At 43.7% G+C, this 15,125-nt stretch overlaps 1 protein-coding gene across 1 annotated transcript in view; it reads left to right on the top strand.

Annotated features, from left to right (window-relative positions):
- The window catches only part of LOC124156482 (hexosaminidase D), a 149,648-nt gene extending 134,770 nt beyond the window's left edge, over positions 1–14,878 (top strand). Inside the window, exon 4 of the mRNA XM_046531053.1 lies at positions 10,347–14,878. Within this exon, the coding sequence (XP_046387009.1) occupies positions 10,356–12,533 (2,178 nt within the window). The 5' untranslated portion in view covers positions 10,347–10,355 and the 3' untranslated portion in view covers positions 12,534–14,878. The remainder of the gene's footprint in view (positions 1–10,346) is intronic.
- Positions 14,879–15,125: the final 247 nt, after the last annotated feature.

Raw genomic sequence — 15,125 nt, 5'->3', positions numbered from 1 at the left:
CGCTGGACCTTGGGCCTAAATAAGGTGATTTATTTTTTTGAGTGAAAACAATTTTTTAGCATTAATTTTGAAATTCGTTTTTATAATTGTATTTGTGACAAATGCAATAGTTAACTGAATATTTTATCTTTCCATTATACACAGTCAATACAGTTATAGCAAAAAATTCCTATAACTTCATAATATTTTCAATATTATATTATTTTTAATAACGGATTTTGTTTATCAAAATTTATACATTAACCTTCTGAAGTTTTGCCATAATTTATTAATTTCGTTAAAAATACAAAAATCGGGCACAGATTTTGTTTTTCAACGTATAAGCTTTCCGGTAAATATTATTAAAACCACTTAGTATCAAACAATGTTATAATTTTTAAAAATATATTTTCTGCAGCAGCTGTAAAATCCCGCGTAATTTAGTGTTGTTAATAATATTGGTGACTAATTAGGCTGGTTGCGAATTATCTGTGTGTATCGCTATGGTGACCAACGATCGGTACCCAAGTGAATGCTGAATGGTGATGGGGATCATTGAAACGTTAAACTTGGGCCATCACTACACCTAAGGGCAGGGATTGGTGGCGGGTGGGCGGATACATAATCTATAAAAAAATATTGATGTTTGTGAATGCCAATAACTTCTATCAATGCCATGTTGCCAAATGGGGCCGCGCCGGGCCTATGCTGTTTACCGAGAAGCAAAGTTTCACGCGCAAGGCGTGGCAACGCAGCATTCGTTTGCTCCGGCTCCGGCGTACTCTTTTAATGCCCATGTATAATCTATACTACATAAAAAAATCATGTATTTTCGGATCATAGAAACTTTTCAAATAAATTAAGAAGTCTTCCTATCAGTTTCATTTTTTTCTTTTGGGATAATCTGTAGGACTAGATAGTGTTTAAACATTTTCATTATTTTGCAACAAAATATGCGTTCTAAAATACGCAAAAGCCATTTTATTCATCTATATTAATGTTTTCAACTTAAATTGGAAGATGAACGTTATGTAGACGTGGTAGTTTTCCCAAGGTTGAGTTACAAAGTTCATGAAGTTGACAACACGGCTAATTTTATGGTGCGCGGAAAAATGTATTTCACTCGCGTGTCTACATTTTTGAATTTTTCATAAAACAAAAAATACATATGAATTTTGAATACAATTTCCTTGAAAATGACGTATTATTCATTATTATGGCCTATGCACTGAAGTCCAGATATAAATTCGCAAAGTACAGCGGCACATCATTTTGACGCCGACAGTAAGCCAGGGGTCTCCAGACCCGAGAGACACATCCGGATAATTTCATCCGGCACGCCAAACAAATCCCTCTGTGCTTACAATTCTTACAAGGGGGCGTCCATTAATTACGTGAGGTGATTTTGGCTATTTTTTTGACTCGCCCCCTCACCCCTTGGAGTGATATTGTGAGATTTTGCTCGACCCTTCCTTCTAATCTCACGTGATATTGTTCAAAATGCGTATTTTCAGTGCAAGTATATCTATGTAAATAAATCTATGCTTCATTGCGTTGGGTTTGTTGTTGATTGTTTATTGGAGACTAGTATTTAAGATTACTATGATCGTAATTTTACAGTTTCTCTCGGAAAAAAATTACGTGATATTCGCCAGGACCTCCCCTATTCCCCGCATGAGATTGGGTGAGATTCGGCTTCACCTCCTCTCCCCCAGTCCCCCTCAAAGCCTCACGTAATTTATTAATAAAGCCCCCCAATACGGTGGTTTCCTATTACTTTTTTATTGCCTTAATCGGAAGATTATTACTCCTGGAGTACGCATTTCACGCCTTTAGATTTTTAAATGACGATATCTATTTTTCGCGATTAAATGAAAAGTGAAAGGGTAGCAGAATACCCTGCTAGCTGGTAGCGCTTGGCTTAAATAAGGATTAATAATACCCTCAATCAATTTTAACCTCATTTGAAAAAGGCTATATTGGCGCCCATGCGATTCCACTCCACGCGACGTCACAGGGACCTAGTTTCTATACGAGCAGATAGGAGTTTTACATCGTCAGAGATTACCAATGCATGCATGAGGCACAGAGCTCAGGGAAACATGTCTTGATAATAATCACCTATTAAAACTGCCTATGGTCGGAAAGTTTTCTTCGTGTGATAGGGTATTAATAATCCTTATTTAAGCCAAGCGCTACCTGCTAGCAGCCTGCATCGCAGCGGCGCACATATCCTCGCCCCAAGGTCACTTCACACGGCGCCAGCGGGAACCAGACTGACGTCACTTGGGATTTTCCCAGCATTCAAACTTAGCCGTCGCGTTTTCGCGTGGTTGAAAATTGTCACTTTTCATTTAATCGCGAAAAATAGATATCGTCATTTAAAAATCTGAAAGCGTGAAATACATACTCCAGGAGTAATAATCTTTCGATTTAGGGTAAAAAATAACAGGAAATCACCCAATAGAGAGGACTCTGCTTTGAGCAATGGAGCAGAGTTCTCTGGATTGTTGATAATACACTAAATAGACCCTAAGAGGGAGTAGTGTAGAGAACTGCCATCCAGAGGACTCTGCAATGGAGAGTGCCGGCCTCATCATTGGCCTTCGCGCCGTTTCTGCCTCCGAGGGACGTGCTTGTTGTTTCTGTTGTCGCCTCTCCGTTCTAGTCCCGTTTCGCTCTCTAACGGCAGCGCCCTCTTCACACGAGAGGGCTCCACACACGACGCTCCCTTTTCATTCCGTGAGAGCGCTGCAGTCGAGAGGGCTTTGAATTGGAGTCGTGGGAGCTCACGGGGAGTTTCGTTAGAGTGGAGCATCCTCCAATCCGCTCTCTTTTTCCCGCCCTGCCGTCTGTGAGTGCGTCTGGCTGGACAGTCTGACGGACACGATTCCTCATTTGTTTCTCTGTCCGTTTTGTGCTCTCCGCGTAAACATACCTCGACCCATGAGCGTGCTCTACGCGTTTGGCCCCAACACCAGCCCAGACACGACGTCACGTTCCTGCTGCTATCAATTAATTCGTGACTAGAAATGCGTGAAAATCGTAAATGCGATATAGATGCGATGTGTGCAAATAAATGCTACGAATAGATGCGATGACTGGACTTTTATGATATTTTTACGCAAATTTGCCTTTTCGACGGCAAAATTCGTACATTTTGTGCCGAGCGCAGTTTAAATGCTCCGCCGACACTCACCGCTTAAAGCATGTGAGCGACTGGCCAGCTGCTAGTTGGCTGGGACTCTATACCTGGCCGCGAACTACAAGTGGGCGCGGGCAAGCTACACCTCCGCCACTATATGTCTAATTCCTTAATTTATTATTTTCTACAACGTAATTATTTAAAATATTCTGTATTTTGTCATATAACTATGTTTCACTAATTTCATCGTCATCTACCTCATTATGAAAATAAAAAAATAGACGTTACAAAATGCAATAAACTGTTATTGAAAGTGCGATAAAATAAAAATGAAAGCGCGATTTTCACGTATCTCTTTTCATGACACTCGAAAACTACATTGGACTCAAGCTGCAAATGCGAACTAATTGGGAATGAACCCTGCTCGGATAACTTGATTGTCGGGATTAGCCTTAATAATAGTAAACCAGGTAATCCGTACAAATACTTCGCACTTTCACTTACGTTATATTTTACGTTAGTTACATTTCTTTGCTTTAGTTGTGGATTTAACGTGTTTTAAATCCTTTTTGAAGTTTAAAATAAAATAATGTACAATGCTCAATCGACATCGAGCGAGTAATTGACATGAAAAGAATCGAAAAATTTAAATTAAATTCATTGGTAAAGAGTGAAAGTTGCTGTTGAGATTGTATTTTTCGTTAGAAGCCGGAGATTAAACGTTTAAAATGATTTCTCATTTATAACTGTAGGTGCAGTATAAATGGGGCATTTACGGAATGACAGAAAAAGACTGTCTGCAATAATATGATAATTAACTAGGATTAAAAAATCGGTTTCGTACGGAAGAAAATCACAAGCGTACGCAGTGCATTGGAACGCCTTAATAGACAAGACTTCGCTGAGGTATTGCCTTTTTCTAAGGTGGCTTTAAATCAGGATTAATATGGAGGGTAATATTTTCACTCCATTTTATTCTGGGATTGGCTCTTGGTATGGCAGATTACAGGTATTTTAGATAATATTTCGATGGAAAAACCGTGTACCGGCAATTCTCGAGTTCTTAATCTGCTTTGTTGGAGAAAATTTCATTATAGCCTTACTCCCAATTTTGCCTACGTTCACATTAAAATCCATGATAATTTCAAATGCTAATTAATACCAGTTTTGTGAGAAGCATTGTTTTGTTTAAATGCTGCATACATCAAGTGTGGATTCATTTATTTGTTTTTCTCCTCATTCAAAATTTAATGTGCAATACTTGAATTTAAAGTACAATGTAGTATAGAGAGACGGGATCAAACGAGTCCTTTTATATTTGCTGTCGCTTTCATTAAATCCTCTAGATCAGGGGTCTCCAAAATACGGCCCGCGGGCCTGATCCGGCCCGCGCACTCGTTTCAAGTAGCGCGCGATTCTCGCTCGTTTAACTCTGTGAGACGTCGTATGGAGCATTGCAGCGCTGTACAGCACGTCAAAGTCGCCATCAACTGTTCGTAAATAAGAAATACACCACCGGATTCTTCAGTAGACGTTGGTATCGAATACTTCAGTGATCGGCAAATTTGCTATCCGGCCCGCGGGGCGATTCGGAACTTGGAATGTGGCCCTCGTGGCCTAGTAAATTGGAGACCCCTGCCCTAGATATCAGCGAGGCAAACTATATGACTCGTGGTAATTGTACTTACCTTTAAATCTTTTTTCATATTAATATGTATAATTGATAGTGTTTGTTACAAATGAGAGCTCTCGAAATCTTCTTCTCTGGAATAAATTGGTTCGCGGCGCATCTTCCTCGGCCCGTCTCTTCCCTAATACATCCTGATGATTATGCATCCCGGAGATCACCTGCGCTATGCGTGCGTCTCGCTCCGCCTGCGGGCAAAATTGATTGCGCAACTTGAGACGGGGATTTGCAACGAGACAGCCCCGCCTATGAATTAATAAGTAATGCCCACTTAAATCCCAAATCCCTCGCACATGATGCCGTAACCTTCTGCTACAGGAAACAGCATTTCCCAGCGTGAGCGCTCAATAATTCCGGAGCTCTGCGACATTAGTTAATTTCCGCTCATGGAACTGTGACGAATTTGTGACAGGGTGATTTGAGTATGGCAATCGAATCTCGCAGACATATTAGTGTGCGTCAATTAATTACGCGAGATGATTTTGACGAACTATGAAATAATGGTGAAGGATTGCTTTTGTTTCCATGTTATCCCCTATAATTATTCCATTGCATTTCTCGATGTGACTTGTGCCGCATTTTCCATCTATTAATGAAATTACGAATAGACACTTGGAAATGTTCCTCGACGAGGTAAATAACGTAAAAAAATCCTAGGTTGGGCAGAATCACAGAACACACAAAAAAAAGGATAAAAAAACACTCACAGTAAATACTAAATTTCTCCTACCTAACTCTGAGGAAAGTGGTAATACGCCACCGAAAATTTAGTAATTACTGTGAGTGTTTTATCCATTTTTTTGTGTGTTCTGTGATTCTGCCCAACCTAGGGTTTTTTTTATGAAATTACGAATAAATATACATATCTGCCTTTATAGTTTTCTGTACGCATATATTCTCATAAGGGGGCGTCCATTAATTATGTGAAGTGCTGTTGGGGATTTTTCGACCACCCCTGCCCCCTTAGTGAGATATATGTAGCGAGATTTGAATCGGCACTCTCCTTTCGCTATCTCTCGTGAGATTGTTCAAAATGCGTATTGTCAGTTTATGTACGTTTAATCTATGCTTCGTCGCATTGGATTTATAGAAAGAAATCGTTTAATTATTTTTATTTAAATTTAGCAAAAACCTGTATTTAAGATTAATAAGTACGCAATTTTACACTATTTCTAGCGAAAGTTTCTTGCGCAAAAAAAATCGTGATATTTTCCAGGACCCCCCTCTATCCCCCCTCGTGAGATTAAGTGAGAATCGGCTTGACCCCCTTACCCCCTAAACGCTTCATTTAATTAATGGATGTCCCTTTAGGAGGTATGAGCCAAACCTTGAATAAATTTCACGCTCTCTCTTTCCTAAGATGGTCGAATCTGATAGGTTTTGTGGTTCTGTTATCATGATCACGCTACTTGTAACTAGGCCATTTTATTCCCAGCAAAATATATTCGGAAATACAGCAAAATAAAAGATAAAATTTCTATTAAATTGCCTAACATGAAAATTTATAAATGTAAAAAAGATGCATGGCGATAGCATCCAACAAATTCTCCCATCGCCTTAATCTTTGTTTGCTTCACTCGTTGCTAAGTAAACGCACCTCTGCCTGTCAAAATCATCATTTTCGCTTAGCTCATTCGAAAGTTTTCAGGCCTCTGTTCCAATCAATATTTATTCATTTTTTGCAGGACTTATAAAAATTACTTGATAATCTATTACACCATCGTATAAAATAGCTTCTGGGTTTACTCTGAGAAAATTCAGAATACACTTACGGGGATGAGAACACTAGTTATTCTAGTCCAAAGGTTTATTAAAAGCCAATCTTGGTTTAAACTTATTAACTCATATCGTGCAGTGGCGGATTAAGATGGGGGACACCCTTCCCCTTTGCGGGGCCGCCTGCGTTGCCGAACATTGAAAAACTAGAATTGTAACTTTTTTACATCGTAAAATGGTATTGTCTTATGTGTACTAAGTTTATTTAAAAATTTCTTAAACTTAGCATGCGACTTGATTATTTTTAATTACGATAAAAATAAAGGTAGCTCAAGATATTTGTTGCGCCCCAACCCCTTTAGTTTTTTTTCCTATATGCGTCACTGATATCGAGTTAAATACATCCCATAGGTCTCAGTGTATTTATGTACCATGAGAGAGGGCGAGGGAGGAGTTAATAGGGGTTGAAGGATTCAAGAGGGAGAAAAAGAAAATTTTTAACCTTTAACTGCATGAATTTCAAAATACGTGCGAAACAAATTTCTTTATAAAATATATCCAGAAAAGCTTCCATCACTAGATTTTAATAAATTTTTCTGCTATTTTTTAATTGTTAAGGAAACATTTTAATGTGTGTCAAATAGAATACATTACGGTTATAGACAACTTTTACGTTCATTGGATATGTATCGCAAATTTGGCTATTTTCCACAAAAAGTTTTCATTCCACATACTCGTTGATAACTTCTCATTGGCCCCCTTATCTTTAGTGATGACATATATAGGTATCACTTGGGCAAATCCTCTCTCTCGTTTCTCATGCGGGGAGGTGACGTACTTCAACATAACTAGAATCACTGATCACCTTTGGCACCTACTGACTGCTTCGAGTACCACATAATATAACGACGGGGTGTATCATTTCTGACAAATCGTGCGTTTGAGAGGTAGAATGTTGCCCTTCAGAAATAACCAGCAATGAGTGTACTTTATCATATATGATACAAAATGCAGAGAAGAGTTAAAGAGAAGGATAAAGCGGTGGGAAAAGTTTAAACATTAAGATAAGGATTGACGTTCATAGTTGACTTAAAGGAGCGATTTGGAGATAACAGAACTAAGGTGTGAGAATACGAGAGGGAAAAAAAAGAATTGTTATGGAAGAGAAAAGAGGTGGTTTGTTTCAAGGTAAAAGTGACGATGGAGAAAAAACATAACCAAGGATATAATGAGCGACAGGTCTCTGGACAGCAGGAAAAGTCTTAAATTTAACGGAAGGGATTGCCTGGAGAATATAGTGTCATTATAAATATGTCCGGGGCTATTAAAATTTTTCATATTTTTCAAAACAAAATCTTGCTTATCCTTTTTGTCAGTGCAATTTAAAACAATTGTATTAAAGTTACTAAAATTACTGGAAAAACGCATTAATTTTGCAATATAAAATTTTCTAGAAATATATTGGTGTGTCAATGTTATTTTATCCCTAGTTTTAACTGTTAGCTTGATTGGCTTATGTAACAAATACCACAGCCATTACAATGGAATGTGTATACCCCACTTTTGCCCCAAGAGTCATACCGGTCTTAGGAATTGAGCAATAGTTTTCCTACGGTCATAATATTATGAAAAAGAAAGTGTATTTATCTACAGGGACCATTTTCATTACTTTATGAGAAAATTTCCCTAAAAAGGGTAATTTGACCCAACGATCGAGACAAGAACCTTGAACGGAGTAAACTGTGTCGATTTCTTAGGTTAAAATCTACGCGTCTATGTAGTAGCATATCCACCACCTCATATTTGGAATCATTTTGAGTGGCGTTTTTGAGTTTTATTCACCAATAACTCCTTCTTGAAATTAGCTTCAAGCATAGTAATGTTGACTAATCTAATGTCATTCACCATAACGGAGCAAGTTTGTGCACATGGTGTTGGGAAGAATTATTTGAAATAATGACGTCTCTGAACGTCGGTTTTCTGCAAACTCAAAATGCGTGACGTCCATGAACAATTGAAATATTTAAATCTAAGAAATTTATAGCATTACTTCCAAATTCCATCGTGAAGTTGATATTTTCTTGAAGTGCAATTTATATTCTTAAAGAATGTATAATTTTCGGTGGGTTGGTGATGATTTATCCGTAAATGTTTTAACGCTCTGTTTGAGAATTCTTTACTACTTTACCTTTGATGCGGTTGGTGAAAGTGCTATGAAAATTAATCGTTGACATGAATGAGGATTTCAATGCAGATATTTTTTTTATTTTAATGTGTCATAACAACACGGAACATAACGAGCACATTGAAATCGTTGCACATTCCGCAGACGTTTAGTATTGACTCGACTGTTAACACTAATTTCTAATTATCATCATTTGAAAAGAGATCCATAAATTTTTTAAACATGTCGCAACGAGATTATTTAAGTCAATGGAAGAGTTCTTGTTACATCCATCTGGTCAGCATTACACATAGTTACTACCCCGACAACGAAGTGTACCTGGACCATGTTGGCACCTAATTAAAATCCACTCCTTAATCAAAGTTCACTCTTCACTCACACTTTAAATCATTCATCTGGGATTCTTTTTAAACCATGGGTCCATTCATGAGAAGTAGGTGCGCGAATCGCTACCATCACATTTGTGGAATTTCTCCCTGAGTATCCAACCGCTACGTAGCAGCTTTGTGTGAGTGCTCCGTTGTTTCTCGGAGCGAACTTTTCTGCCTCCTCTATACAGAGCACTCGTTGTTGATCGGTAGGTGCTCATTTTTTGGCTGCAGTTGGCCAATTTTTTGTTGGTTGATGCTTCTAATGCCCCACTGTATTGCTCAAATGACATCTCCCATTCAGGCAGGCTGAGAGTATACTAAGTAGCTTCCTCCGCCGCTCCCGTACTTATCGAGGGCTCTGAGCGCTCAGTGATATAAAAGTGGCATAAAAAAGTATACACTCATCCTAGTGACTACCCTTGACAACTTCAGACATGATTTACACGTTTTTGACTCTTAAAAAAATCTCTATTTCGCGTCATTTAACACATGCGTAGAGTAGAATGAGACTGTGTGATGCGGGTTGCCCACCCACAAAACTGCTTTCTGGGACACGAAAAAGGTCATTTTCTCGATAATTAAGAGGAATGGAGCTGAAGTATTTGGTCTAAAATATCAATGAAAGACCAATGTTATACATTATTGGAAGAAATGAGTGCTTGCTGAAACCAAATTTAAATTAATTACATTTTTAACGTTTTTGGTTAAAAATTTCGAAATTTCAAGACAAAATAGCGAACAGAAGATATTACCCGATTTTGAAAAAAAAATCATATCTGTAATACCCACCCGAGTACGCAACTTTTTCGGGGTATTACGATTCGCTGCTTAAAGAAAGTGGCAAAACGAGGCACCCTATTGTCCAATCACCAGCATGCAACTGATTTCCCAGACAACACAGTCATAAAAACCACACACAATAACAAAAATAATGCTTGCACATTCGTTCAGGCGGTGGGAGCTCCAAATACGCGTGCAGGGCTTTGTGTAATCCGAGACCACAGCACACAACTATCACATATAAAGTCAAAACTTGCCATCGTTTAGTAATCAATATAGTATATCCAACAAAGGTAATAGCAAATCAAAGTAATAATCGCAAAAAAACAAAGTTTAAACAATGTCCTAAAGCGATACGGTGGAGAAAATAAAAATTAGCTCCCAAAAAAAAGTGGCAAAACGAGGCACCATAGCGCTCACTACCCTCCACCCCCCATTTTTCACATCGCTTAATTTGTCTGTTTTCTTCTCTTCCACCCGCAGGATCCGGCCATGCGTCTTGCGGCCTCGTACGCAGGCCGCCTCGGCTTCACTGCGTGGCGGCGCAAGTCGACGCTCCTCGCTGCGATCGCCGCCCTCCTCCTCTTCCTCGTCTGCCTGCAGTACTCCGCCTTCGGCGTCTTCGGCCGCTCCGACGCCGCGGCCAAGGCGGTCCCATCCTCCGACAGCGGCGGCGCGGCGCCCTCCGAGGAGACGCCGCCTCAGGCCGCCACCGCCAAGCAGCGCCGGGTGCAGTTCGTGCTCAACCAGGCGGACTCGGGCGGCCAGTCCGACGGGGTGCCCTCCAAGGCCCCGAGGCAGCAGCCCGAGCCGATAGCCCGCCTGCCCGACCCCCCGGCCCGGGAGGACGTCGAGCGGCGGAACCTGTTCCTGCAAGAGTACTCGGATGACAAGGGGCGGGCGGACGGGGGCGCGGGTGGAGATTTCGCCCCGGACAGCGGGGCGGACCAGCGGCAGCCCCTGGGGACCGAAGCGGGCGCCGGGGACCAGGGGGCGGCGGAAGGCGGCATGAGCGGGACCACCGCCAGGCAGGCTCTCTACGTGCCCCCGCACCGCATTGTCCATCTGGACCTGAAAGGGGCTCCGCCCACCGCCGCGTACATCAAGAGGATCTTGCCCATCCTGGTGCACCTAGGCGCCACGGGGCTGCTGGTCGAGTGGGAGGACGCGTTCCCGTGGACCACCATCACTCCATTAGCCGCCGCAAACGCCTACTCGCGGCAGGACGTGATGGCCATCCTGTCCGCTGCCTACGGCCACGGCCTCGAAGTCATTCCGCTCGTGCAGACATTCGGACACTTGGAGTTCGCGCTCAAGCATCAGGAGTGGTCGGCACTGCGCGAGGACGACCGGGTGCCCACCGCGCTCTGCCCCTCGCTCAACGCATCTCGGACATTCGTGGAGAAGCTGCTGGACGAGGTGGTGAAGGCTCACACGGAGGCGACGCCCACCGGCCGGCCGCCCAAGTATATCCACATCGGCTGCGACGAGGTATTCCAGTTGGGCGAGTGTCCCCGGTGCCGATCAGTACCGAGAGAGCGGCTGTTCCTGGGCCACGTTGCTCACGTGGCTGCCCACGTGAGGAACCGCTACGGCTCCATCCCTCTCGTCTGGGACGACATGCTGCGCCACGTGTCTCCGGAGGCAATGAAGGAGTCCGGGCTGGGGAGCCTGGTGGAACCGATGGTGTGGGTCTACGCCGAGGATGTCTACAGGTTCGTCCCTCCGGGGGTGTGGGACAAATATGCCACCATATTCCCACGCGTTTGGGCCGCTTCAGCCTTCAAGGGGGCCTTCGGGGAGACGGTTTACGTCCCCAACGCCAAGAGACACCTGGACAACAATCTGAGGTGGCTGGACGTGATGGCCAGGGAAGGTCCCAAGTTTAGGGGAGGGTTCCGCGGTCTGGTTCTGACGGGCTGGCAGCGCTACGACCACTTCGCCGTTCTCTGCGAGCTGCTTCCCTCCGCCATGCCCTCGCTCGCCGTCTCGCTGCTCGCCGCCTCCAAGGGACACTTCAACGCCAGCCTACGCAAGGACGTGCACGCCGCCCTCTCGTGTCCTGACTCGGGACTGCGGGACCCGAGCGGAGGCGGCTGGGCTGACCTCAGCGGCGACCCCTTCCTCTGGGACCACTTCTCGCGCTGCATCTTCCCCGGGGCCCTCGTGTTCCGGCTGACGGCACGTCTGCAGAGCACCGAGCGGGAGTTCGCCGCCCTGACGGACGCCGTGCACCACCGCCGCGGCTGGATGACCCCGTTCAACGTGCGGCATAACTTCTCGAGCCCGCTCCGCGTGGAGGAGGAGGCGGGCGTGGACCAGCTTGCCCGGCTGCAGCAGAGCGTCGAGGCCCTGATCCGCTCGGCCCGGGACTCTTTGGCAGACATCCTGGACCCTTACGCCATAGCGGAGTGGATTGAGCAGCGGATGCATCCGATGGTGGTGGAGCTGGAGTCGATTGCGAGGGACGCGTCAGTGCTGAAGTCGCGGCGGACGTGGCCTGCGCGTCCGCTGCCCTACCTGGACGACCTTCGGCGATTCGGGGTCACCGTGCCCCCGCTGCCCACGACGGCCCCGCCCCCTGCCGGAAGCAATGACATAATCAACGGGGAAGAGGGAAAGGGGGGCAAGGATGAGGGAGAGCCTGAGAGGCAGAGGCGGGGACAGTAGTGATGGCGCAGCTCTCCTCGTTTGGATCCCTACTCAGGAAGGCGTCGGAGATTTTTCAACCTTGCACTGTGAAATCAAAACCTTTTAAGAACTTAGGAAAATGGTCTAATCGATGACTTACGGTTTTGACTGAGCAGCGTCACGTTTAGCGAGTTTCTTGTGGTTCGGAATTTCAGAAGGCTTTTTCAATTGGGGTAGTAGACGATGTCGTTGACGCTCGTTATCTGGATCCCCATTCAGGAAGGCTTCGGAATGATCATTTCCCGCCTGTGACAACGACACGGCTTAAACTCCAGCTTTGCCGTTAAATTGACTCAAATTTACTTGTGAATGACGGTATGACTTTATCCTTGTTCGAAATGTCCGTGGTATTTCTGACTAGGGTCTCAGTTCCTGTGAATCCGACGCGGGTAGTTTCGCCATGATCCACGACTCTTCCGCTCTCTGCCTCGTGTCTACCTCTCAGTCCTCCCTTCGCGGTCTCTTCGAAGTCAACGACATCTTTACCATTTACTTGAAAGGTAAACACCATGAGACCGTGCGAAATCGGCAATATCACGGTCTTTCGTGTTCATTTATCTTCTTGCCCTGTCAATACTCCTGCAGCTTATTTTGTAGGTGGTCATAGCGTCATTCGAAAGAAATCTCGTCTACAAGGTTGTCAGAAAAAGCTATTATGCAATCGTTGATGGATCAACGGAATGTTGGCAGGATGAGCGCAGTAATGACTCAAACATTTACTCTGAAAAGGTGAGTTAGTGGTCTTTCCTCTTCCAGTGCTGCTTCCCCGGCGATTACGAAGGAGGCTCACCGAGGGCCATTTTGGCGGTATGTCAGGTCTGAAGGAGCTGCCTCGGCGTCATGTCGCACTTAAATCAGTGCGAACGCGGCGGGATGTGGGTCGAAAAAGACCAGAGGCCGCTGTTTCAAGTATGAATTGGGGCGCGAAGCTGCTGTTTTGGAGAAAGAGGCTTGGTACCTCGTGCCCTCAAGAGATTCGATGTGTGCAAGTGCACCCTGTCTGCGTGTGTTTTGTGAACTCCTTTTTGGCTGTGATATGATTGTGTTACCAGAAGAGGAGCTTAATTGATGAAATTATAATTGTAACAATCGCAATGATGATCATGCCCGTGTGTGTAGGTTTCTCTTCGGTCCGTTGTCATGAAAGTTCCCGTGTATGCTCTTTTGTGCGTGTGTGTGTTAGCATGGATGTTTGTGCGTCCATCCGCGACGTTTCGGTCCAATTTCACGCGAATAGTTTCGACTGGTTGGCTTACTCCCTTACTTTCCGTTCGATCGGTGACTTTTGGTGTCGCCCAGCGACTTGTCATCTGTTTCACCGTCGACGGTGTCGCCCCTGGCGGTCACCTTGTGTGTCGACGTCGTCGACGACTCGTCGCGCGATCGCCTTCATTTTTTTCCCTCCGATTGGGGAGATAAGATGGCCGGCGCAACAATGAATACAGTGCCCACTTGCTTCTTTCTCTCACCCACGTGGAGTCGGCGTTCTCACGACTTCTTTCTCGAGTTGCCCGTCTTCCTCTTGGCTCTTGAGGATTGGTAAGCCATCTCCATTAGTTTCAGTACTCATTCCTTTGCGGAATGGAATGGAAAATGTTTAGTAAAGCGAAAAAATATCAGAGATCGAGTGCATATTTACTATTGCTCCATACAACCGTCAACTTTTTCTTTTGTTGTTGATGCCTGTTATTGTTTTTCCCGCCTCGCCTGTCGAGGTAAAATGTTATGTTTCAACAATGCACTACCTCAAAGTGCTGCTTCTACGGTATGGTTGAGTTCTCGCTCCCTTAGGCGCATTTTCTAGCATTCGTTCGTCGTGTTCAGGTAATCTTAATTTGCGAACTTTAAGTTTGGGCTTTTGCCCATTGTTTTGTGGCAGAAGATATGGCCGCGATGCGCACCTCTCGAGTGAGTCATTGATAGCTCTCTGACCGAGAGCGGGTGAACCACATTGCATTCCAAAAAAACACAGTCCTGTATTATTATTAATGTACATAGTTATACGAAAAAAACATAAGTTCGCCTTTATTTTCGTGGGGTAATCAAGTATTAATTCGTTGCCAGCGTTGATCGTGACCTGTTAGTATGTAACTTTCTCGGAAACAAGGAACAGTCAGGCAGGATGCATTGGGTCATCTTCAGCGTGGTGATCGGTAATTAGTGAACATTGTCGTGATTTATTGACATTTCTGCGCGCTGAGAGTCTTTCTCTAATTGCCTAAAAATTATCCTGTTGACTATTTTCATGATGTCGGAAAAAACTTGTAGAATCACGAATTGAATTCATATATATTATGAGATCTAATAAAGTAATTACGTTTTCAGTGTTTGATTTATTTTTACCCTCCATTTCTACTGTTCGTGGCGGTCGGTGGTGATGTTTGTATTGGCCGTAATACAGTGTGGACCAGGTAATTCAGCATCACCTCAACCATCTCCTCTGCTCTATCGTGGTTTTGCAAACAGTGATATCCAAATAATATTCCTTTCCAACACATGAGATGACGTTAGATGAATATTATTCGCATTGAAATAATTTCGTAAAACTTAAGGAATTTTGAATTAGGTTTT

Source organism: Ischnura elegans, chromosome 3, assembly GCF_921293095.1.
Source record: "Ischnura elegans chromosome 3, ioIscEleg1.1, whole genome shotgun sequence".
NCBI lineage: Eukaryota > Metazoa > Arthropoda > Insecta > Odonata > Coenagrionidae > Ischnura > Ischnura elegans.
This window is presented reverse-complemented; position numbering and strand designations above follow the sequence as displayed.